We start from the raw sequence: 22516 nt of genomic DNA, 5'->3' as shown, positions 1-22516 counted from the left end.
TGTTCTGAGTGTTAATAGGGCTTTCTTTTGCCCATCACATCCCTGGGATGACCTATGATTAACTGATTGATCCATTCATTCATTAAACATGCATTTACTGCACTTAACTGCATGTGGTGCATTGGGCTGGATGTTAGGAATATGTAGGTGAATAAGACACAGTTCATACCTGCAGAAAGCTCAAAGTCTAGTGAGAGAATCAGTCATTAAAATGTATAGGCCATAAGTGCTTTTCTATGCAGTTTCAAAGGCTAAATTGACAATCTTGGAGAAAGAAAATTGTATCTAGGGAAAAAAATTAGCCCTTTCCCTTGGATGAAGGGGAGTCTTTTCTTGTGGTTTATGAGAAATCCCTCTTGATGTTTCCAAGGGTTCAAATAAGTTGAACTTCATAAAAATCCCAGATCCTCCTACTATGATGTGGGTGGGAAGCAGAGAGCCTGGGCTAGTCCTTCTGTATTGACTGGTCTTGCCAATGACAGTCCCTCTGGGACCTCTCACTTTTCTTCTTTGCAGGTTATCTGGAGCCTGGGGCTGCCCCAGCTCTCTCAGGATTTGGCAGACATTGGAGGTGGTGGTGAAGGAGACAGTGGTGGTCAATGTTATTTGAGCAGGGTCAGCAGGCCCCGGAGGTTCCTGAGTACACGATGCAGAAGGCTGCTTACTATGAAAACCCAGGACTCTTCGGAGGCTATGGCTACAGCAAAGCTGCTGACACTTATGGCTATAGTGCCCCCCATCAGCCTTATCCAACCCCTGCTGCTGCCAGCTCCATGGACACTGATTACCCAGGCTCTGCCTGCTCCATCCAGAGCTCTGCGCCTCTGCGAGCCCCAGCCCATAAGGCAGCTGAACTCAATGGAAGCTGCATGAGGCCTGGCACTGGCAACAGCCAAGGTGGGGGTGGTGGCAGCCAGCCTCCAGGTCTGAACTCAGAGCAGCAGCCACCACAGCCCCCTCCACCGCCACCGCCACCAGCCCTGCCCCCATCCTCTCCCACCAACCCTGGAGGTGGAGTACCTGCCAAGAAGGCCAAGGGTGGGCCCAATGCTTCTGGCTCCTCAGCCACCATCAGCAAGCAGATCTTTCCCTGGATGAAAGAGTCCCGCCAGAACTCCAAGCAGAAGAACAGCTGTGCCACTGCAGGTAGCCCTCTGAGGGGGCTCATCTCTGGGCTTTCCCCCAGACTGACCCAAGACGCTAGCTCACTTAGGAATTAAGAGGCTCAGGGCTGGAAGTACAACTTTGGAGGCCATATGTGTAAACTTGCAATGCAGAAATTGTGGGGGGGGGGGGGGGGTTGGCCGTACTGCATGGCTTGAGTGATCTCAGTGCCCTGACTGGGGCTGCAGGTTGAACCCAGGCCATGGCAGTGAAAGTGCTGAATCCTAACCACTGGACCACCAGGGAGCTCCCTGTTCTTTCTTTTTAGTGTCTCTGGTTGTGGTCCTATCCCTACAGTGACAGGGTGCTGATGTCCACTCCAGGCTGCTGGCACTGCTGCTGGACATGTCTCACAAGTTATTCATAGACCAGCTCTTCCTTCTACTGCCCTAATGTCTGGACTGCTGGTCATAACTCAACTCCTTCCAGTCAATAGATCTTCAAAACTTGAAGATAGGTACTATGATCTCCAAGCCCAGGGGGTGATGTAGCCCATATCACATGAATCCCACTCCCTTAAATTAATAAGAACTAAGGCTATTGAACACTATGTTAAGAATCATGTTAAGTGCTTTACAAGCACTGTCTAATTTTCCAAAGAACCCTCTGAGGTAGGTATATAATAAAACATCCATTTTAACAAGATAAGGAAAATGTTAGAGATAAGTCACTTGCCCAAGATAACTAAACTACCAAATGGCACACCTGGGAAATTCCCTGGTGGTTCAGTGATTAGGACTGTGCACTTTCACTGCCGAGGGGCATGGGTTCAATCCCTGGTTGGGAACTAAGATCCTGCAAGCTGAAAGGCATGGCCAACCCTCTCCTGCCCCAACAAAACAAACAAAATAAAGCGTATAAAAAGCAAAACCTCAAATCAAATGGCACATCTCAGGCCACTCCCACTCAATTCTCCCCATCCCAGGAAATCCCTAATGTGGAGGCACATATCCTAGGGGAAGAGGCTGTACTCTGGAACAGGAGAAGCCTTGGGTTTTTCTCCCTGGAAAGGGAGCCTCTGGTGTTGAGAAAATTTTCCCTAGGTCCATTTAGTCTGTGTGGAAGAAAAAGGGCAGGACCAGCAGCTCTGAGACCTTCTGCCACTCTGCTCAGCTTGCTTGATTCCTGAACTTTTCTGGCCTTGTGTTCTCTGATGCACTTTTTATCTTCAGGTAGATGAACTTGCTCCCAGGTCCAGGGCTAACTTGAGGTGTAGTTTGCTTGGGATGTAGTTAGCTTGTTATCAGATCTCTGGTTTGCCTGCTGCTCTTTGGGGCTGCTGCTCCTAGGGGGAAAGTGTCTTCAAGTCTGTAAGTTCCTTCTCCTTCTGCCCCTCCTTCCCGGCTGCAGGCCTAGGCCCTCCCTCCCAGGAGAGATCCATTTGTCTTCCTAGGGAGGGAGTGGACAAGCTGCTGAGAGGTGGCAGGGGTGGTGGAAACCACTGCTGAAGCTGCTGCTCCCAGCATTGCAATACTCAAAATATGCCCAGCCTGGCCTTGGATGCCCTAAAACTCTGGGGCTACATTTTCATGGTATGTCTCCTCCCTGCACTTGAGTACTGGTCCCATGGGTGCAGTTGAGCTGGAGTGAGCTGCCAAGATCTCCACCCTCATTCCATTCTTGGGGTGTTTTGCCCAGGAGCCAGCCTCTGAGCAAGGCAGTTTGAGGCTGCCTCCAATATTCCCCCCACCTACCTTCCCAGCAGCAGCGGTTGGAAGGAGTGTTCAAAGTGAAGTCTGGCCCTTCTTTGACAGAGCGGGAGGCCTTACCAGCTGCTACTAGTCTCTCATTAAACTCCTCCTCAGCCTTGGGAACGGGATGATGGACTAGGCTGAAGGGGAAGGGGTGGGCTGAGTGAGTTGGACTTCAGAAGGCAGATGGGAGTTTCAGGTGCCACTGATAGGTAGGCCTTTGAGTTCTGGGAATCTCTGCGAATCTCACCGCTCTAACGCCCCTCCCTCGATCCAGCCAGGATTAAAGTGGGGAGGGGGGAGGAAGAGGAAGGAGTCAGGGAAGCACCCCTCTACGGCCCAGGGTGTCCCCACATCTTCCGCTCAGCTACCTCTCTCTTCCCCTCCCGGCCCAGGAGAGAGCTGCGAGGACAAGAGCCCGCCGGGCCCAGCGTCCAAGAGGGTGCGCACGGCGTACACAAGTGCACAGCTGGTGGAGCTGGAAAAGGAATTCCACTTCAATCGCTACTTGTGCCGGCCACGCCGCGTGGAGATGGCCAACCTGCTGAACCTCACCGAGCGGCAGATCAAGATCTGGTTCCAGAACCGGCGCATGAAGTACAAGAAGGACCAGAAGGCCAAGGGCATCCTGCACTCGCCGGCGGGTCAGTCTCCGGAGGGCAGCCCGCCGCTCGGCGGCGCCGCGGGCCACGTGGCGTACTCAGGCCAGCTGCCACCCGTGCCCGGCCTGGCCTACGACGCGCCCTCGCCGCCCGCCTTCGCCAAATCTCAGCCCAACATGTACGGCTTGGCCGCCTACACGGCGCCGCTCAGCAGCTGCTTGCCTCAGCAGAAGCGCTACGCGGCGCCCGAGTTCGAGCCCCACCCCATGGCGAGCAACGGCGGCGGCTTCGCCAGCGCCAACCTGCAGGGCAGCCCGGTGTACGTGGGCGGCAACTTCGTCGACTCCATGGCGCCCGCGTCCGGGCCCGTCTTCAACCTGGGCCACCTCTCGCACCCCTCTTCGGCCAGCGTGGACTACAGTTGCGCCGCGCAGATTCCCGGCAACCACCACCACGGACCGTGTGACCCTCATCCCACCTACACAGATCTCTCGGCCCACCACTCGTCTCAGGGACGCCTGCCCGAGGCCCCCAAACTGACGCATCTGTAGCGGCCGCCACCGGCCCGAACTCGAGGCGCGATTACCTCTTTAGCTTTGGTGGCGGGGGTGGCGGGCGGGGACCGCGGGGCAGCTCGGTGACCCCCCATTCCCTCGCTCTGGCCCGGTCCGCTGCCTCCCGGTCTCTGGGCCAACAGCGGCCGAGGCGCAGGCGCCTGGGCCTCCTTTCCAGGCGCACCCTGCTTTGGGTGACTCGCCGTAAATCAGCCGCAAGGATTCCCCGCTGTTAAACCTGACCGTGCCACATACTGCGGACCGAGGGACTCTAATCTGGTAATGGTGTCCCGAAGGTAAGTCTGAGATCCATCGGCGGCGCGCCTCGCAGAGGGTCCGGGCCTAGCCCGCGTCTGGTTTAGTTGCGGAGACCTTAATTTATATGCTTCTTCCCGTCCCATAAGAATTGCATCGGACTCAACGATCTGTATTTATTATTTGAAGCGAGTCATTTCGTTTTCTTGATTATTTATCCTCGTCTTAATGTATTTATGTGTATATTCGTAGAGTTCTCCAGCCTACTTTAGGAACGCGCTCCCGGGCTGCGGGGGGCCACATATCACCTCTTTAGTCCCCTTGGTCTGAACTAGTTGAGAGAGTAGTTTTGAACAGTTGTAACCCGTGGCTGGTGTTTGTAGTTGTAAAGGATTAAGATCGCAAATTGTCCTTCACGGGTAGAGTCAGGAGGCCCCATGGCGTGGCACGACACCCGTTTTTCTTTTCCCAACAACCACAGCCTTCGCCACAGTTTATTGATTTCAAATTGTCTGGTACTATTTGAGCAAATATTTAGAATAAAAAATTTCTCAGTCGGAAGTGTATCTGTGTTAATCACGCACACTTGCAAGTAGATCATTCTGCCTTTATCTTGTGCACAATCCCAGAGGAACCCCCCCCCCCCCCAAATAGGCTAACCTTGTGAAACATTGTTTCCACTTACTTGGAATCCAGTACACAAATTGGTTCTGGGGAATACTTGATTACTTCCTAGCTATTGACTTCAGAGGGTGCAATATCTGAAGATGCAAACCTAGAAATGTTCTGGGTGGAATGATCTGGGTAGGGTGTTTCTCTGCTGCCTGTTTTACTGTTTCTACCGCCCTCTTTCTAGATACAGATCCACCTTTCTAGGTTGCACTTACATTGGTGAGGCCAGAGCTCACTTTTCTGCATTAAGTAGTTAAAAAAAAAAACCCAACTTTGAAAGAAAACTGACAATCAAAGAAAAGATACAAGAGAAGTCATAAGAAGAATTGAACAATGAAAAAGCTAAGATGCAGAAAAAGAAACGATCATTCGAAGCCATGCACCTAAGCTTTTTCTGTCGGAAATGCCCTCACGATTTTTTCCTTATAGAAATCAGTGGTTCATTTCTAAGAAAACAAACGTTCCCCACGATGTAAAGTAATAAGTTTCATTAATGGAACATAATAAGTATAAACACTTTGTTTACTCCTGTTTCCTTGTACAAAATGGGCAAAATGTCTCCGAGGATTTATAACCGTTTTGTAAATATTAGCGTGGTTTTAACTGGGGCGGACTGCTTACACCGGCTTCTCTAGGAGGAGGCACTCGGAAAACGCCTTCAGATAAGGTTCATTCTTTTGTATTTCAGCAAAGTCGGCCCACGCATCTCTATTTGGTTTGACAAATAATGCAAGTCCTACTACATCCCCGGTGACACGAGGTGAAATTTCTATTGTGTGGAAATCATTTAACTTCTAAATCTTCTGGTGGAACAACAATCGTTTCTATTTGGATGTTTGTGTTTCGCTAAATAATGATGGCTCAAAATAATATTTAGTTTCCTTGTTCCTTTGTGCTGTTTTTAAAATGGCATGTTAGATTGGGGGCGGGAGGGAATTATCCTTTTTGCTAAATTTCACTTTATCTGAGCAGGTTTAAAGTATACATGTTGTAGAAGTGTATCAAAAGAATAAATGACTTCAACCGAAGGGATATTTTACCCACGTTCAAGGCTTAAAATTGTTTTTCTATGAAATTTGCATCCATAGGCAGAATTTCTAATTGTCTTGTAAGAAATTATTTTTTAAAGCTATTAGGGAAATCAAAGGAGAGCTTGCTGCCTTGCAGGGATTACAACCACCTTTCTTAACTGGCTAAATATTAAATAGATGAATTGTCAGGCTGTTTAGATTCAGCCTGGTTTTCCCCTCATCTCCTCTTCCTACCATAAATAATAATAAAAATACATAATGCATCACGGCTCCAGGCGTTTTCCAGCGCGGTGTGTTACCGCAGGAGTATCTGCTGAGTCTGCGGGTGTCTGCAAGGCCCCAAGTGTCATCTGCGGCTTAGGGTTTCATGGATTAGATTTTAAACGGTGTCTGGCCCGGTTGACATCAGCCTCCTCTCACACTCAGGCTCCAAAGAAGCGCGGGGTTGGGAGCTCCCTCTCCAAGCAGCTGCAGCCGGCCCCAAAGCACCCCCTCGCTAGCAGGGTGGGAGTCCTCTCCCACCTCTGGAGAAAGGTTCCCCGAGGCTTCCGGGAGCGACTCGGATGGCTGCATTCCAGCCCCTGGCGTGAGCGTCATGTGATGACCACACTCGGTCGCTCCCGGCGCGAGTGGGGGCGGCGGCCAGTCTTGGGAAGGCCCTTCCCGCGCGGCCGCCAGCCAGGGCGAGAGCGGAGCCCGCGCACAGCCATTTAAAACTGCATGAATTATAAACAAGCCGCCTTGGCCTTCGCCATAAATTCTGCTCTTTTTGAGCTGCAATTAGTGTTAGGAAGCACCGGAGTCTAAACACAACCAAACACCCTCTGAAGGGCCCAACTGCCCGAGGTTGCAAAGCTTTATTTCCCACTGCCACCCCCCTCCGCGGCCCGAGGTTTGCGCACACAGTCTCCTCCTCCCCCGCCACCGCCGGGGGTGCGCAGCCGGCTGGGTTCCCGCTCCGCGAGGGAAGGTCACAATAGCTGCTCTATCAGCGGAGGCGCCCGCCTCCCCCTCTCGGGTCTCGGGAAGGCAGAGAAAGGACGGGGGGAGGGGAGCGCGGGCCCGGCAATGGCGCCCCAGGCCCAGGCCGCTCCTTCTCCCGCGGAGGACCTGCAGCGGGAAGGGGCACGTCTGCAGCGGAAGGACACCGCCACTGCAGACCGAGGCTTCTTCCCGGGAGCGGCGGGCGGGCTCCGTGGGGAGCTCACCACGGCCTCGAGGAGGCTGCTTGCTGGCCCCTCGCTGCCGGGCGCTGCTGGGTCGAGGGATCCGGGAGCAGCGGCGCCATTGTGAGCGCGGCTTCCCACGGGACCCGCGGCGGGGAGGCTGCACAAAGGCGGCAAGGCGTCCGACACCCGCAGGTGGGGAGGGGCCGGCCTCGTTGCGGGCCCTGGGCTCGGGGAGGCTAGCCCCCTTTGCCCAAGGGGAGGAAATGGCTCTTTGGCTCTGGCCGTGGCCGGCTCTGCCCTTGTTGGTCCCCCTCCACCCGCCCCCCACTTAGACCCATTGGAGGGAGGTTTTATCAGGGAGGTTGTGCGCGATTCTCTGGGGACCTGAAGAAAGGGGTTAGGGCCCCAAGCCCAGGCCTATGGATGGGGGTGGAAGTCATTTGGGAGCCCCCTGGTCCGTCTTGCCAATCAAACGTGAATTAAAGCAGGGTTGAGATGAAGTAGCTGGAATGACCAGCTGCAGAATGAGAGCTGGGGGTGGGAAAAGATTTAGGCACAGGGAGAGCCTGCCCTGGCTACCAAGGAGAAACTCAGGACCCAGCCTGCAGTGGAGTGAGAAAACCCTACTGACTTAGCCAAGCGGATGGGGAAGTTGCAGAGGAAAGGTGGCAAGAAAGGGCGGTAACACATTCTACCTCCTGGTTTTCAGACCTCAGCCTTATCTAAGGACCTCACAGAGAAAAATCCGTCGCAGATGGAATCATTATGTTAACTATCCATTTGTACCATTTCTTTGTACAGGCTTTCAAATAAGAGAGGGAGAGAATACAGAGCAAGTACTTGCCCCTTGGTGCAACCGCAAGCCTAGTCCCTCTCGGAGACATCGGCCAAATTGGTTTCCCAGGTCCCAAAGGCTGCTAACCTTGCTGAAAAGCATTTTTTAAACTTGTATCTGTAAGGAGTATTTTAAACATGGTAATTAACCATACTAGCTATTCATCCCTCTCCCTCCCCCATTCTGTACCAGCCAACTGACCCTTGAGTGAAGTGATCTTCTCAGCCAGCAGGCTTGAGCACCTAGGCTCCCCATCTGTTGAGGTTTTTCACTAGGGAGGGTGAAGAGGATGTGTGTGTGGGTGTATGTTTGAATAACAAAGGAGAAACCAAACATTCTAAAACTGTTTCTCTGCTTGACCTGGAGGAGCCAGAAGCCTGTTTACACCATGGATATTCAAGGGACATCCCAGGCCTGTTTTGACTTTATCCCGAGAATTAGTTGAAACTGCCTCCTAAAGTCAAGAATGGGTTAATCTCAGTTACAGAATCTAGGAAGGTCCTCTTCATCTGGCAACTCTTGGCATTACTCTGGTCCTTCTTTCAGAAACTGTAGGAAAAGAACAGGATGAACAGAAGTTCATATTAAGTAAATAAAAAGAGAGACAGAAGGCTCCAGTTCCCACAGGCCTATAGTCTGATTACTTCAGGGAACTGCATCTTCCCATAGCGGGGGTGTAGCTAGGCTTGGATGAGCGGGCCTATCCCTTAACACTTAGGGCACAGGGAAGTGAGACTGAGTCGCCAGCTGCACCCATACCACCTCTGAGGACTGGCTCTCTTAGATCTCTCTTGTAGAAGGTCTGGATGGAGAGAAAAAAAGATAGGGTAGATGAATCCTCTGCACTTACTGCACTGGTGATGCTGGTGGTAGAGAAGATCTTCAGAGGATGAAATTTTAGTTATCACTGCTCCCTTGTCTTCTATTCCAGCTACAAAGCCCTTTATTTTGGGTGCCCAGAGTTGGCCAAATGGATTTATATGCCTGGCCCAAAGCCCATGCCTAAACATTTCACTCAGGTCTCATACTCACTTTGGCAAGTTGGGAAAGTACAAAGACAATTCAAAGATCCATTTTCAGGCCAGGCCCAGTCTTCTGAAGCACAGTGTACAAAAGGTTTCCACACATGAAGAACCAAAATTAATGGATGTCCAGTCATTTACAGTAGCAGAAGCAGGTGAAGGGTCCCCAGAAGACCAGCATGGTGGGAGATACTACAGAAGTCTTCTTGTCCCAGATCTTGTGGTAAAATCTCTTCTTCCTGCTCATTGCTCAGTCGTGACTCTTTGCTACTCTATGGACTGTAGCTTCAAAGGCTCCTCTGTCCATGGGATTTCCCAGGCAAGAATATTGGAGTGGGTTGCCATTTCTTCCTCCAGGGGTAAGTCTCTTGAGTGGTTCCTATATCTAGTTGGGGTCATTTTATATGGAAGAATAATATCTGGAAAATCGTGAGAATAGGATTAAAAAAAAACATTTATTGGTTTCTTTATTTGACTGCACCGTGTCTTAGCTACAGCATGTGGGATCTAGTTCCCTGACCAGGGATTGAACCCGGGTCCCCTGCACTGGGAGTGCGGAGTCCTCACCACTGAACCACCTGGGAAGTACCGAGAATAGGATTTTAACATTAGTAAGAGTCCAAAGAGGAGATCTTAATTGAAATCAGGATGCATGGAGAATCCTGGTACAGAGGCAGTGTTTTAGGGTGGGGAAGCTGGGCTAAAATCCGTCCGAGTGCCTATTGGACCAAGGCCTTTTTGAAGGAGGCGATGAGAGTCCTTGACTTAGGAAACAGGGAGAAGGCCTTTTGATGGCTCTATTGTTAGGAAAGCTGCCCTAAAATACCACACCCCTCCCCATTTCCAACTAGGGCCTGAGGGCCAAATGACCTGGAAAGTGGGTCTGTTGGGTTGAACTCCAGGCAGTGGCAGAGCCAGAACTGACCTCCTTCACCCTAGTCTGCTAACCCCTTGGGGCAGCAACGATGCCATCTCTGTCGCCAGCAAAAACACACAAAGGAGGCCCCTACCCAGGCTCGAACCTGGGGGCACACTGGAGAGAGGGCCGGCGTGGACCCCGGGTCGGAGAGCCTCCCACCCCCACGGGGAACAATAGCCGCCGCCCTTCCGGAGCGGTGGGGCAGTCGCGCCGCACAAAGGCCGGCTTGGCCAGCGCCATGTGACGCGCGCTCCACCCGCTCTCCCGGCGGCGCGGCGGACGGGAGGGTGTTCCGACCCACCTGGAACACTTTCCGAAAGACAAACGGTGAGTTAATCACCCAACCGGCTGGCGACCGCGTCCCCCTGGCCCGCGGGGAGGCCAGGGGAGGGGCTGGGGTGAAGGCCTGCTCCGCGTGTGTGTCTAGGCTGGAGGCGGGCGAGGTTAGTTCTATTAAGAGTTCATCAATCATCGGTGTGCACTTTTCGCTCGACAGCGGTTCCGCCTACTTCGGAGCAAGTCCGGGCCAGCTGGGATCCGACCAGAAACCGCAAGCGGAGGAGACGCGGGTACGCAAGCTGACCGGTAACGGAGGGCGCGACCTGCCGCCCCGCACTCTGCCGCGCCAGGCCCGAGGGTAGCGCCGCCCCGTCCTCCCATCGCCAGGGACCGCAGCAGCCGCGCCCGCGGGCCACGCAGGGCGCCCGGGTCCCCCAGCGTCCCGGCCCCACCTCCAGGCCCCCCTCCGCGCACTTCCCGCTTGCCCCAGTGACACCCTTCACCGCTGCTGTCCCCCCAGAAAGGGACAAACCTGTCTCTGAGGGCACGAGAAGAAACCTCAATAGGTGGCAAGGTTCTTGCAAACACTAACAGTTTAATAAAGGATGTCCCGAGGGATCAGAATTCAGCGGAGACGCAGAACGAGTTCTCTCATTGATCTTCAGGACTATTTCCTGTTTGTATGGGAGGTTAAGAACGCCTGTTGAACTTGGAACTAAACTTGAATGCCATTTAAAATAACCATTAAAATACACTTAAAACACTAACCATAATGATATGCCTCTTCTCTCTTTTATGATACGAGGGAAGGCCTGGAGTAGTTTTACTTCAGCTCTTGGGGGTTCATTTTAGAAAACGTAGTTCATAGAGGAGCAGACCACAGCTGGGGGGAGGGGCAGGCTTCAGTCAGAGCTGTTCACAGCGGGAAGGCCTGGGTGAGTGGGTGGGGAAGCACTCTTACACCCCCTCTTGAGTGGCATCTGCTGTCCTCTTTGTCACAAATTCTAAGAGAGTTCTGGGCTACCCTCTCTTTTTAACTTTTGTTCTCAGTGATATGAGAAGTTTCCCAATGTGTCTCAGCCCACAGTAAAGAGCCTCTGAAGGACAGAAAATCCCAGCTTTCTCAGTCTCCCCTCAGTTCTCTTCTCTCTCACCATCCTCTTGCGTGGAAATAGCTTGTTCTGGAGAAATGTTCTACTATCATTTTCCTCAGATGGATATAAGCTGAAGCATTAAGGCCTCCACAGTGTCCTGAACTCCTCCGGCAGTTAAACTACTGAGGTGAATTTGGGTTCCTGAAGTATAGGAATTTTTTAGGCCCAAGAAGGAGGGATCTACCAGGTGGAGAGAGCAGCACATACTGAAGCAGGGAGGGAAGAAAGAGCAAGGTATGGACCTAGAACAAGGAGAGGAGCTCAGAGTGAGGCATCTGGCTGGACAGAGAGGCTGTAAGGGCCACGGAAGGGATCTGGACTTAACATGTAGACAAGGGAGCGCCACTAAAGGTCTTAAGCTGGGACATGTGGTTATTTGCTATCTATATTTGGAAAGCTGACTCTAGGGGGTACTGTGTCTGATGGGAGAAAGGAGAGATAGGAAGTGGGAAGAACAAAGAAGGAGGCTTGCTGCCATAATCCAGCCTAGAGAGGGAGTAATTTAGTAAGGATGAAGAGAAGAGGCATTTAGGAGGAAGAATTCAGAGGACTTGGTGATCAATTGGATTAGTGAAAGAGGAGTTGTGGATGCTAATCCCTAGGTTTTGATTTTGACAGCCTAAGCAGGCAGTCAGTTATCCACCAAAATGAACAGTGAAGTGGGAAGAGAAGACTGCAGGGGAAATGAATGAGTTCAGGTTTAGGTCTCTGTTCATTGGTTTCTGCTTTGCTAACTGATGCACTGTGTGACCCTAAGATATTCACCTAATCTTTCTGGCCTTCACTTTCATCATCAATGAAACAGTCAATAAAGATATCTACAGGTTTGTCATTAGTAAAGCAGTGTGCATGTGTGCACTCCCAAGCTTAGGAATTATCTTTATCAGGTCTCCAAAAAGCTAAAATCTAGGGAAAACATCCTCTTACCTCCCCCCTCCCCCCCCCCCGCCCCCATGCTGATCAATACTTAGATCCTGGGTGGCCAGTGAGAAATAAGTCTCAGGGAAATTAAAAACAACATCCTACTGCTTCCCAGATACTGAATTCAAGCTAATGCTCAGGACTGGGTCAGATCAGATTGCTAATCAGAGTCCCTCAGCTTCCAGAGGAAGCTCTCCAGGGGAACACGCAGAAATGTGGTCTTGGTATCAGACCACTAAAGAGGCGGCCTCTAAGAGATGTCTGAAAGCTTCTGTACTTTTTTATACCATGTGTCTTTCAGGGAATGCTTGAAGTCACCCATTCTCTTTAAATCTTAGGCTTCCTTGTGTTACAGTGTTGTATAGGAAAGTGCTGAACATCTGACCCTAGCCATTTATATTCAACCTGACTTCAGTAAGTTGTTTCTTTTTTTCTGTGTCACTATTAGCATTTGTAAAACAGAATTATAATAGGATCAAATAAGATAAAGAAGAATGACATTTTTGGAGGTGCTATAAGGGTAAGTAAAAGGTATTATCTTTCACTTATTAGATTGCCAAAAATAAAATCTTTAATATCCCACTGACTTCTAAAAGACATGAGGAAACAGGAATTCTCATATGTTGCTGTAGAAGTATAAATTGATTCACTTCTAAAGAGAGCAATTTAGCAATTGCTAAAACATTGCCAGTGCTAAAACATTGCTAAAAACATTGCCAGTGCACATATATTAGATTCGGTAATTTCATGTCTAGGAATTCTTTCTAATGGGCAAAAAGTTGAAAATAAATAAATGCCCACTAATAAGGGACTAGCTAAATAAATTGTGGTAGATGTATATAGTAGAACAGCATAAAGGTGTAAAAATAAAGTAGAAAGAAAGGATCTTCAAGCTATAATGGGGAGGAGCATGGTGCAGAAGAGTCTTGTGTTATCGTTTATATAAAAATGTGGGGAGATATATCTCTAGATATTTATCTATCTATAATTGTGAAGTAGAAAGTATTTCTGGAAAGATATACTCGTAAAATTGGTGAAGAAACTCATAAAATTGGTGTTCATGTGAAGGAGAACTAGGTGGCTGGGGACAGAGGTAGGAGAAAGAAAGGGTACCCTTTTGTACCCTTTGAATCTTGAATCACATAAATTTAAACTAAATAGCTACAATAAAGATAAAAGAGCAAAAAAATTAGCATAAATTTTTTTTTGGCCGTACCACTTGGCATGTGGGACCTACCCTCCCCCCTCCCCCGGCCAGGGATCAAACCCAAGACCCCTCAGTGGAAGCATGGGGTCTTCACCACTAGGCTGCCAGGAAAGCCCCAAAGATCAGTTTAACTGACGTGGGTGTACTTTTGCATGTTCACACATATAAATGGCAACCCACTCCAGTACTCTTGCCTGAAGAATCCCGTGGACAGAGGAGCCTGGTAGTCTACAGCCCACGGCATCACAGAGTCGGACATGACTGAGTGACTTCATTTTCACTTTTCACTTTCATGCGTTGGAGAAGGAAATGGCAACCCACTCCAGGGTTCTTGCCTGGAGAATCCCACGGACCGGGGAGCCTGGTGGGCTGCTATCTATGGGGTCACACAGAGTCGGACATGACTGAAGCGACTTAGCAGCATCGAACTATATTAACCTAAGGATACCTCTTGTTTTATCTTCAGGACCCTGATGCCTATCAGTTGAACAGGAAATGAGGGGATCCTTTACCTTCATGGAGGGTGTAGGGACCTAGGCTCAGTTCTACCCTTTCTAGCTGGAGCAGCTCAAGGTGGGGCCTCAAAGTCTAGGGCACAGGTTTAGCAAACAAATGGCAAAGGGAGGGCTGCAGCCAGTCAGCCCGCTGGCTGTGTGGTCTCCTTGAACGCTGCTCAGTCGCTCAGCATGGAGGTCACCACTGTGTAGAGGAGGGCTGCCTGACTCTGCTCTTGGCAGACTAGAGACGCAGGAGACCCCAGTGGCCACCCTCATCTTTTGCAGGATGGCTTGGCCTTTTAACTTCTGAGTAAATAAAGTAGCTTCCCCACTAAAATAACAGGTTTGATGTCACTTCTCTCTCTAAGGGGTCTTTTAGCATTGACATCCTATGCTGCGAAAGGTCAATCTTTAGCCACAGTAAGAGTTACACCTTAGGCCAAGGGACAGTGGCCCCCTTTGGATCCTGAGAGCTTAAATGCTCATTCCAGACCATTTGGGAGAGATGAAAGGAAATGAGAGCTGGCTTCTCTCTCTTAAGATCCCCATTCCTACTTTCCTTCTTCCCATTGCTTCCAGAACCACTCAGCTCCCTCTGAAGGGATTGGGAGTGACAAATCCCTTTCTTTCACTTCCTACTCCACTTCATTCTCAAAGTCAAGTTAGGGAAGTGGCAAGAAGTGAGCTGGCTCTCTTCAAAGCACTATTTTGTCAGCAAAACTTGGGATACTCCTACCGACTACCTTTTAAGGACATTTTCTGGAACTTCAGTCTAACCAGACTTAAGTTTGATCTTGACATTGATCTCTCCTCCTCTGCCTCCCAATGGGCTTCTGGATCAGTTTCAGGTATAATCCTGCTCCATTTAGCCATAAGCTCTCAACGCGCTGGTCAAGATTTATCCTGTCTCCCCACACTGCCCCTTAGCCCAGCCCCTAAAGCAGACATTTTCAAAGTGTGGTTCTGAAGAATACTGCTTTAGAATCATTCAACAGATTCATTAAAAAGAAAGATTCCTGAGTCAGACCTATTGTATTAGAAGCTCAGTGGGGGTGGGGAAAGGCTAAGGAAATTGCACATTTAAACTAGCTTCTCTGGTGATTCCTACTCACCTGAAGTGGTGCTAGGAGCCAGTAATCTAAGGATATCCTTTAGCCAACATTGGTCATGGTGAAGACACATCGTTCTGTCCATTTTCATTTCTGCCCAACAAACATTTCTTGAATGCCTCCTATGTGTCAGGGACGGGCTTGACCCACAAGCCTTTCACAAAGCTCTAGGAAAAGTCAGCACACTAGACTGTTTCCCTCAGGGAGGGTCATGGTATCAGACTTCCGACAAGCTTTGAATTCTTATCTTTAGGATCCTGTTCATCTCTACCCCTATCTTAGGATAGAAAGATGCTGCAGAGAACTACAAATCTTTCTTAAGAGAAAAGACAACCCCACTTTTTATCCCAACAAGCAAGAGCCTTTCTGTCCTTTGGGACTGTGAAGCCAAGAGTTTGCCTGTGTTCAAGCATCCCTGGGCTTCCCAGGTGGCACTAGTGGTAAAGAACCCACCTGTCAACGCAGGAGAAGTGGGTTTGATCCCTGGGTTGGGAAGATCCTTTGGAGGAGGGCATGGTAACCCACTCCAGTATTCTTGCCTGGAGAATCCCATGCTCAGAGGAGCCTGGGGGGGGGGCTATGGTCCACAAGGTTGCAAAGAGTCGCACAGGACTGAAATGACTTAGCAGGCACACACAAGCATCTTAAAGGGATAACACAATGGGACTTGTGAAGAAGGATTGTAAGAGGCTTTTCAGGAACAACTGTAAACACACAGAAGACTAGACTGCCAGCCTCCACTGCTCTGTCTGCAGAAAGAAGCTTGTTGTTTGAATGGCAGAGAGAAAGGTAGTCCCCGGGGGTGGTTGGGGGTGACTGCTGTGGTGAGTAAGATGGGAGAGATTTCAAAGCATTCCTACATCAAACACAACCTGGCAGTCAGGCCCCTAGGCTGCCGCCTCCTGCTGAGAACTCACAGCACCAGGACCCAGCAGGGCAAGTGACCCTTGGGAACAAGCAATAAAATCCTTAAGATGTTTCTTCTATACTCTGTGAACTTCTAGGACACAAATTTTAAAGGTACTCAAAATATCCTATATTCACATCTTTATATATACAATTACCCTGATAATACCTTCCAACATCTCCTGAGAAAATTATAGATTCAAATTTTCCAAGAGGAGATTTATAGCATAGCTAACATATGTCAAAAACGAATTCCTTGTTCCTTTGGTTTAAGAATATCTTTTTTCTTAGCCTAACCCTCCCCTAACAAAAAGTTCTTACACAGTAGGTCTTTGGCAAATGTTTATTGAATCTGAGTCTGAGATAACCAAACTCTTGACTTTCATCCTGAGCAAGTCAGAACAGCCCAGGAGTGGAGACGGCAACTCTGAGCCCCAGGGTGTAGTATATGCCAAAGGATGGGAGATTAAAGGGAGTAGAGAGAAGGATGAATAGAATATAGCTCTTTGCATGCAATTATCAGGGACCTGTTACTGGGTCTGAACAAATACTGAAAACCCCACCTACTCACTCTCATCCACAGTTGTTAAAATGATACACTTTTTAAAATCTAATTTTTAGATTATTAATTTTAGATGTCCCTTTCAGGACGTTTTCTTCCCTCAGTAAAGCTCAATCTCCCAAATTTCACTTCAGGGGAATAGCATGTGCAGCTCATGGGTGCAACAAAGTCAGTACTTAACTGTGACATGCAGGACCCAACCTTTGTTCCAAACGCTTAGCAGCAAAAACCCAGTCTTTGTTGAAATGACAGTTGCCAAGGCATCTAGGCTGCCTGTTTTTCCTGAAACCTTAGAGAAAAAGCACTTAATTTGATAAGTTTGGGGCATATTTGCCAGACAATGGTTTTCTGTCCTCCACCTGGGTTGCAGAGGGCTGGAGGTCTTTCTCCAGAGAAGTTGACAAGGCCACCCTTCCTTCTTGACCCTCTTGGGCCTCTGGACCTAGGAGCTGTGATCAGATGAGTACCATCTGAGACTGGGTCTTCTAGTTTTGAGACAGGAGTGTGAGAGCTGAGACATTATGCTGGTAAAAACTGGTAAAAATTGAAGTCTAGCCAGTGAGGGGTTAAGGGACATTGTGACCTACTGATACTTTTGCATTAAGGGTACAGAAGGAGGACAGTGAAGAAATGCCTATATATTTGAAGCCTGAGTTAGCTCCAAAGAGGTCTATTATTCCCCAGCCAAGGTGCCAGAGAAGAGCCTTAATTTTTTCTTTTAAAAAACTATTTAGAAAATAAAAATTATGTAGGCCCTTTGCTGTGTGACTGGCTACAGGAGATAATTGAAGTAGCAATATCAAGCTTGAAGGGCTATTTTCCAGCCCAGAATTTTATTTCCCAGCTAAACCCAAGCACTTCAGCAGTGCAGGAATCCTAGACCTCTTCAGCTTGGTGCTCATTCCTTGGTGTCCACCCTCTACCTACCTCCTCTCATCCTGGCTTAGCCCTCCCCCATTCAGGCTCAACTTCAGCCTCACCACTGTGGTTAACACTTTCGGTGCCTCTCTGTTTATTCACAAGTTCACATCCCTGTAAGGAACTGGCTCCCTGGACTGTAACCACTCCTATTTTCCAGACTTCCTCAGAGTGGAATTTTAGGCAAGGGCTCAATCGCTCTTTCATGACAAGTGGATCAGTAAAACAATAATAAAACCTCGGTCACCATAACTCAGAGGCTATAACAGATCAAGTTCTTAAGAGCACTTGAAAAAGCCAAGAGTAGGCTCTTTATTCACACAGACTTTTAGGAAACCACCCTCTTTCATTACTGCTGTGTGTAAATAACATCTACTTATTTAACTTGTTACTTTTCCTAGGGCCCCAAAGAAGGAAACATTAAAAAAAAAAAAGTTCAAGGAAGTTGGAAAGTTTGTCAGTGCAAAGCTTTCTAACTCTTCTACCCCCCATTTCCTGTGCCAATTGCACTTTTATTTCCCGTCTCTCTACACTCAGTAAACAAAACCATATTATCAAGGGAAAGACGTGAGCCCATTAACATTGTGAGCCCTCAGATTTCACTCGCAGGAGACGACGCAGCACTTATCTGATGGAACAGAAGCTTTAATTGCTTAGAGGCACAAGCCCGTCCAAACCTCTGAGATCTGACGGGTCCCTGGGAAGCCTTTGCGCCCTGGAGCCAAAGTACCTCTAAAAAAGCGGGCGCAGCACGGGTGCGAGAGCCAACCTCCCAGAGAGGAGCACAGCAAGCGACTCATCCCCACGGCAGATTCTTTTACAAACTAGTCCGCGAGGATAAGCTGCTAAACGTCCCACAGGCAGAAACTTTATCTTCTGTCCAAATCAAAACCCGCACTCGAACACTCGCTTCTCAGGCACCACAAATGGGAGCAGTGGAAGAAGCTGCGAAGTAACGTGAAAATCTAGCCTAGAAGTGAAGATTTTGTGCCGTCCCAGCTACACAGCACCTACAGCGTCAAATTTATGTCCCCAAAATCGGGGATAAGGGGAAAAGGAAAATTAAACGTCTACTCCAGGTTTGCGTGCTTAGTCGCTCAGTCGTGTCCAACTCTTTGCGACCCCATGACCTGTAACTCTGCAGGTTCCTCTGCCCATGGGGATTCTCCAGGCAAGAATACTGGAGTGGGCTGCCATGCCCTCCGCCAGGGGATCTGCCCAACCCAGGGATCGAACCCAGGTCTCACGAATTGGAGGCGAATTCTTTACCGTCTGAGCACCAGAGATATCACCGGTGCCAAGAACATTGAAAGCACATAGGGTTCAGAGGAAAAGGGAAAAGAAATAACTTTACCTTCCCTGGAGGAGGCTAGGAAGCGGTTCCGGAGGGCCTTTTAACCCTTCCCACACCACGGCGCCCACCATCCACACCCGAGGGGCTGGCCACCCAGGCTGTATGAGAACAGGCTCTCCCCCTCTCCATCTCTCCTCCTCCCCCGAGCGGCCCTTCCAGCTTTTCTGCCCCTAACCTGCCCAATACCTGTCCGGGAAGCGGGCGTTTAGCGCTCAGGCCCCGCCCTTAGCCAAGCAGCCCCAGGGCCAGAAGGCTGTCCCCTGGGCCGGGCTCGGGCGCGGGGCGCGGCCTCCAGCCTGTTTGGCAAAGTTGGCGGCGGGGCAGGCGCGTGGAGCCGCGCGCCAGTCGGGACCGGGGCCGTGCGGGGACGGCGCCCATTGGCCGGTCGGCGCCACGTGGCCACCCCGCCCCTATATTAGGCCACTATTTACCCCCGGCTGGCTCGCCATGGCTCGGCGAGGACAGGTCGGCTAGACCGGGGAGGCGGAGCGGCGCAGAGCGCGGCGGTCCTGCGGACCCCGCACCCACGCCCGGCCTGCGCGCTCCGGTGGGTGGGCCGGAACCATGAGCTCCTACCTCGACTACGTGTCGTGCGGCCGGGACGGCGGCGACTTGCTGAGCTTCGCGCCCAAGTTCTGCCGCGCCGACGCCCGGCCCGTGGTCCTGCAGCCCGCCTTCCCCCTGGGCAGCGGCGACGGCGCATTCGTTAGCTGCCTGCCCCTGGCCGCGGCCCGAGCGGTGCCCTCGCCCCCGGCCGCCCCAGCGCAGCCTCCCGGGCCTCCCCCGGCCGCGCCCGCGTACGCGCCGTGCCCCCTAGAGGGGGCCTACGAGCCAGGCGCCGCACCTGCCCAGGCGGGGGGCGCGGATTACGGCCTCCCGGGGTCCGCGCCCGCGTACGATTTACCGTGCGCGCTCGGGCGGCCGGCAGACGACAGCGGGGCGCACGTCCACTACGCCACCTCAGCCGTCTTCTCTGGCGGCGGCTCCTTCCTCCTCAGTGGCCAGGTGGATTACGCGGCCTTCGGCGAGCCGGGCCCCTTCTCGGCGTGTCTCAAAGAGCCGACCGACGGCCACTCTGGGGCCTTCCAGACCGCGTCCCCGGCTCCCGGCGTCTACCCAAAGTGTGCGTCCCCAGCCTCTGGCCTCCCCGCCGCCTTCAGCACGTTCGAGTGGATGAAAGTGAAGAGGAACGCCCCGAAGAAAAGTAAGTACTTGGGCCTTGGACGGACGGACGCGACTGGGGTTGGGGATCGAGCCTGCCCAGAGGAACTGAGCCGAGGGCGCGCTGCAGCGGTCCCTGTGGACGGCAGTTTGGGTCTTAGGAGGGAAACGCGGCCCCAGGCATTATTAAACCAGGCGAATTGCATTGAGTGTGCCCCCAATGCCAGGGGTTGAGAAAATTGCGTGAAGGAGCGCTCCGTGAAGCTTTTCTCTTGGCACAGCTGTGTTCGGAGACCCGGAAGGGCCGCTCAGTGACTCTGATTCTAGTGTGGCCCCAAAGCTCTCCCAAGTCGCGTCTCCGAGTCGTCTCGCCACGCTGACGACGCCCTGTCTTTACGTTGCAGGCAAATTCGCGGAGTATGGAGCCGCCACCCCCTCCAGCGCGATCCGCACCAATTTCAGCACCAAGCAACTGACAGAACTGGAGAAGGAGTTTCATTTCAATAAGTACTTAACTCGGGCCCGACGCATCGAGATAGCCAACTCATTGCAACTGAATGACACGCAAGTCAAAATCTGGTTCCAGAACCGCAGGATGAAACAGAAGAAAAGGGAACGGGAAGGGCTTCTGCCCTCGGCCACCCTCGTGGCTTCCTTCCAGCTTCCCCTCTCAGGAACGAGCCCTGCCAAGTCTGGCAAGAACCCGGGGAGCCCCTCTCAGGCCCAGGAACCATCCTGAGGTTTAGTCACGTCGCTGAGGAACTGTGGGCTGCAGAACTCTTAGGCCACCTCACCCCTCTCTGGACTTATTAGCTGTTTGGAATGGAGGTGGGCACGGTGGAAATAAGAGCGGTTTCACTTGGGAGAGGAAATATCTTGGTGGCTTCTGAGTTCCGGGCTGTGGGTGTACAGATGTTAATTTGAAGTCTCTAAAGCCCCTCATCTGTGTATTAATTGTGTCTTATCAGGGAAGAGGTGCCCAGCCCTTCTGCTATGTTGCCTAACTTAGTCATGTGCAGTTTTCGGTGCAGAGTGGCAGAGCATTCCTTGCTAACTGCCAGCCCCCTGATGTGCTCAGAAGAGCATCTACCCAAAGTTTTATCTGGTTTTAATTTAAAAGACAAGGCTACATGGATTCAGTTTCTGATGACCAAAGCTAGTTATACTTAAGGCCTCCTTGGTGTATAAGCTGCTTCAACCGTGATCCTCACATCTGCACTATATCCCCCCTTCCCCACCCCCTTGAAAAGCAGTTTCTACCTCTCCAGGTGCCTAAGTGAAGATACAATCTCTGTTTAGTTAGTGGCTGAAGAAATGCACAGGGTGGGTAAAGATCCTGAACTATACCTTGACACCAGTTACTCAAACTTGAATGTAAATATATACAGTATGTATATTTTTAAAGAAGTTTGCTTGTAGTGAACTTACATATGGCATTTAATGTCAGCATGTAAATGGTTTGAACTTTTTTTGGTAATAAAAATTACAGAATGTGCCACTTTCTGCTTTTCCTTTTACTCCTTTATTTTGATGGTCTTTCTTTAAAGCTGATTCAGTTTCTTCTATTTGGAATTCTGCTATGGAAATTTGTTAGGCTGGTAACTTTAAAAAACAACACTTCTTGAAGGCTGTTTATGCAAACTAGTTAGGGACAATTATCTGAGTAGTTTAAGGGAGGAAAAACCTAACTCTGCCCAATATACCAAGTAACTATAGAAGTATTTGCTTACCTTAAGTGCCCAAGTTTTATGGTGAATATGTGGACTGCACTTTTAAGTTTAGATGTCCACTGTGGGGGTGATGTATAGCTAAGGAGACACTGAAGAGACATCTCCTTGTCCTTTTGTCTTCTGCTCTCACAAAAGGAAGAAGAAAGACAACTTGAAGACTTTGTTAGTTGGTCAGTGTTCTCTGAGAAAGGCAGCTGCACATCGAAAAGCCTCAGTGGCTGAATTCTCATTTTCAAAGTCAAGAATTACAGAGGTGGCAGGGAGAGGCTAGTATAGTAGTCAAGTTTTCCACTTCCTTTAACCCAGACTATGTGTTTAACCTTATAAGAACATAGAGGTACCTTTCTGCTTTTTCATTTTTTTAATTATATATTTTCAAATGAATTTTTTTGAAGGAGTACCCCAGGCACAAAATAATTGAAAGTTGGCAAGAAGGTATGTGATAAAAAAAAAAAGCCTCTTACCTTATTTCCATCCAGCCCCCCAGTTCCCACCAGAAATCATCCATGGTTGAGTAGGCTTTTATGTAACCAAACACAATATTACTTGAAAAACTCTGGTGTTAATACACAAAATCAAGCGGATGCTTGGGACAGTTGTGTGGGGTGGAGGGGCAGTTCATTTTTCTCACTTCATAAGTTATAGACATATCTAAATTCTCTATCTAGTTTGACTGAAAGGCCCGCAAGAATCCAGCTAAGAGCATCAGCTCTCCTTTTAACTGAATTTCTAGATTCTAGTGTAGTACTTAAAGCCAATAATTCAGAAGTCCAATAATTGTGGAGAAATACTTTCTCTATAAAA

The 22516-nt window shown here is 50.1% G+C and overlaps 2 protein-coding genes across 8 annotated transcripts; both read left to right on the top strand.

Moving 5' to 3' along the window:
• Nucleotides 1-595: 595 nt before the first annotated feature.
• HOXD3 (homeobox D3) lies at nt 596-10960 on the top strand. 7 transcript variants are annotated; one of them, XR_011490937.1, is made up of 4 exons: nt 6803-7330; nt 7940-8113; nt 9281-10241; nt 10411-10960. XR_011490937.1 is itself a non-coding variant. In XM_020886148.2 (3 exons), the coding sequence occupies exons 1-2, from the start codon at nt 600-602 to the stop codon at nt 4006-4008; spliced, it is 1305 nt and encodes a 434-aa protein (XP_020741807.2). In that variant the 5' UTR covers nt 596-599; the 3' UTR covers nt 4009-4307; nt 10411-10960. The 7 variants fall into 7 exon arrangements, 1 of the variants encoding a protein (XP_020741807.2); XR_011490934.1 differs by having other exon boundaries at nt 6804-7330; nt 9250-10241; XR_011490935.1 differs by having other exon boundaries at nt 6807-7330; nt 7940-9354; nt 9980-10241.
• An 8318-nt stretch (nt 10961-19278) lies between these two features.
• HOXD1 (homeobox D1) lies at nt 19279-21474 on the top strand. The gene is made up of 2 exons (XM_020886151.2): nt 19279-20025; nt 20387-21474. The coding sequence occupies exons 1-2, from the start codon at nt 19386-19388 to the stop codon at nt 20719-20721; spliced, it is 975 nt and encodes a 324-aa protein (XP_020741810.1). The 5' UTR covers nt 19279-19385; the 3' UTR covers nt 20722-21474.
• The last annotated feature ends 1042 nt before the right edge of the window (nt 21475-22516 follow it).

The sequence above is a fragment of the Odocoileus virginianus genome, chromosome 13, assembly GCF_023699985.2.
Source record: "Odocoileus virginianus isolate 20LAN1187 ecotype Illinois chromosome 13, Ovbor_1.2, whole genome shotgun sequence".
In the NCBI taxonomy this organism is placed as follows: domain Eukaryota; kingdom Metazoa; phylum Chordata; class Mammalia; order Artiodactyla; family Cervidae; genus Odocoileus; species Odocoileus virginianus.
This window is presented reverse-complemented; position numbering and strand designations above follow the sequence as displayed.

Bases quoted from the DNA above. Each gene is read 5' to 3' on its own strand.
- HOXD3 (XM_020886148.2), top strand. From the start codon at position 600: ATGTTATTTGAGCAGGGTCAGCAGGCCCCGGAGGTTCCTGAGTACACG. The intron at 1,147-3,250 runs GTAGCCCTCTGA...CTCCCGGCCCAG, and splicing joins GAACAGCTGTGCCACTGCAG to GAGAGAGCTGCGAGGACAAG.
- HOXD1 (XM_020886151.2), top strand. From the start codon at position 19,386: ATGAGCTCCTACCTCGACTACGTGTCGTGCGGCCGGGACGGCGGCGAC. The intron at 20,026-20,386 runs GTAAGTACTTGG...TTTACGTTGCAG, and splicing joins GAGGAACGCCCCGAAGAAAA to GCAAATTCGCGGAGTATGGA.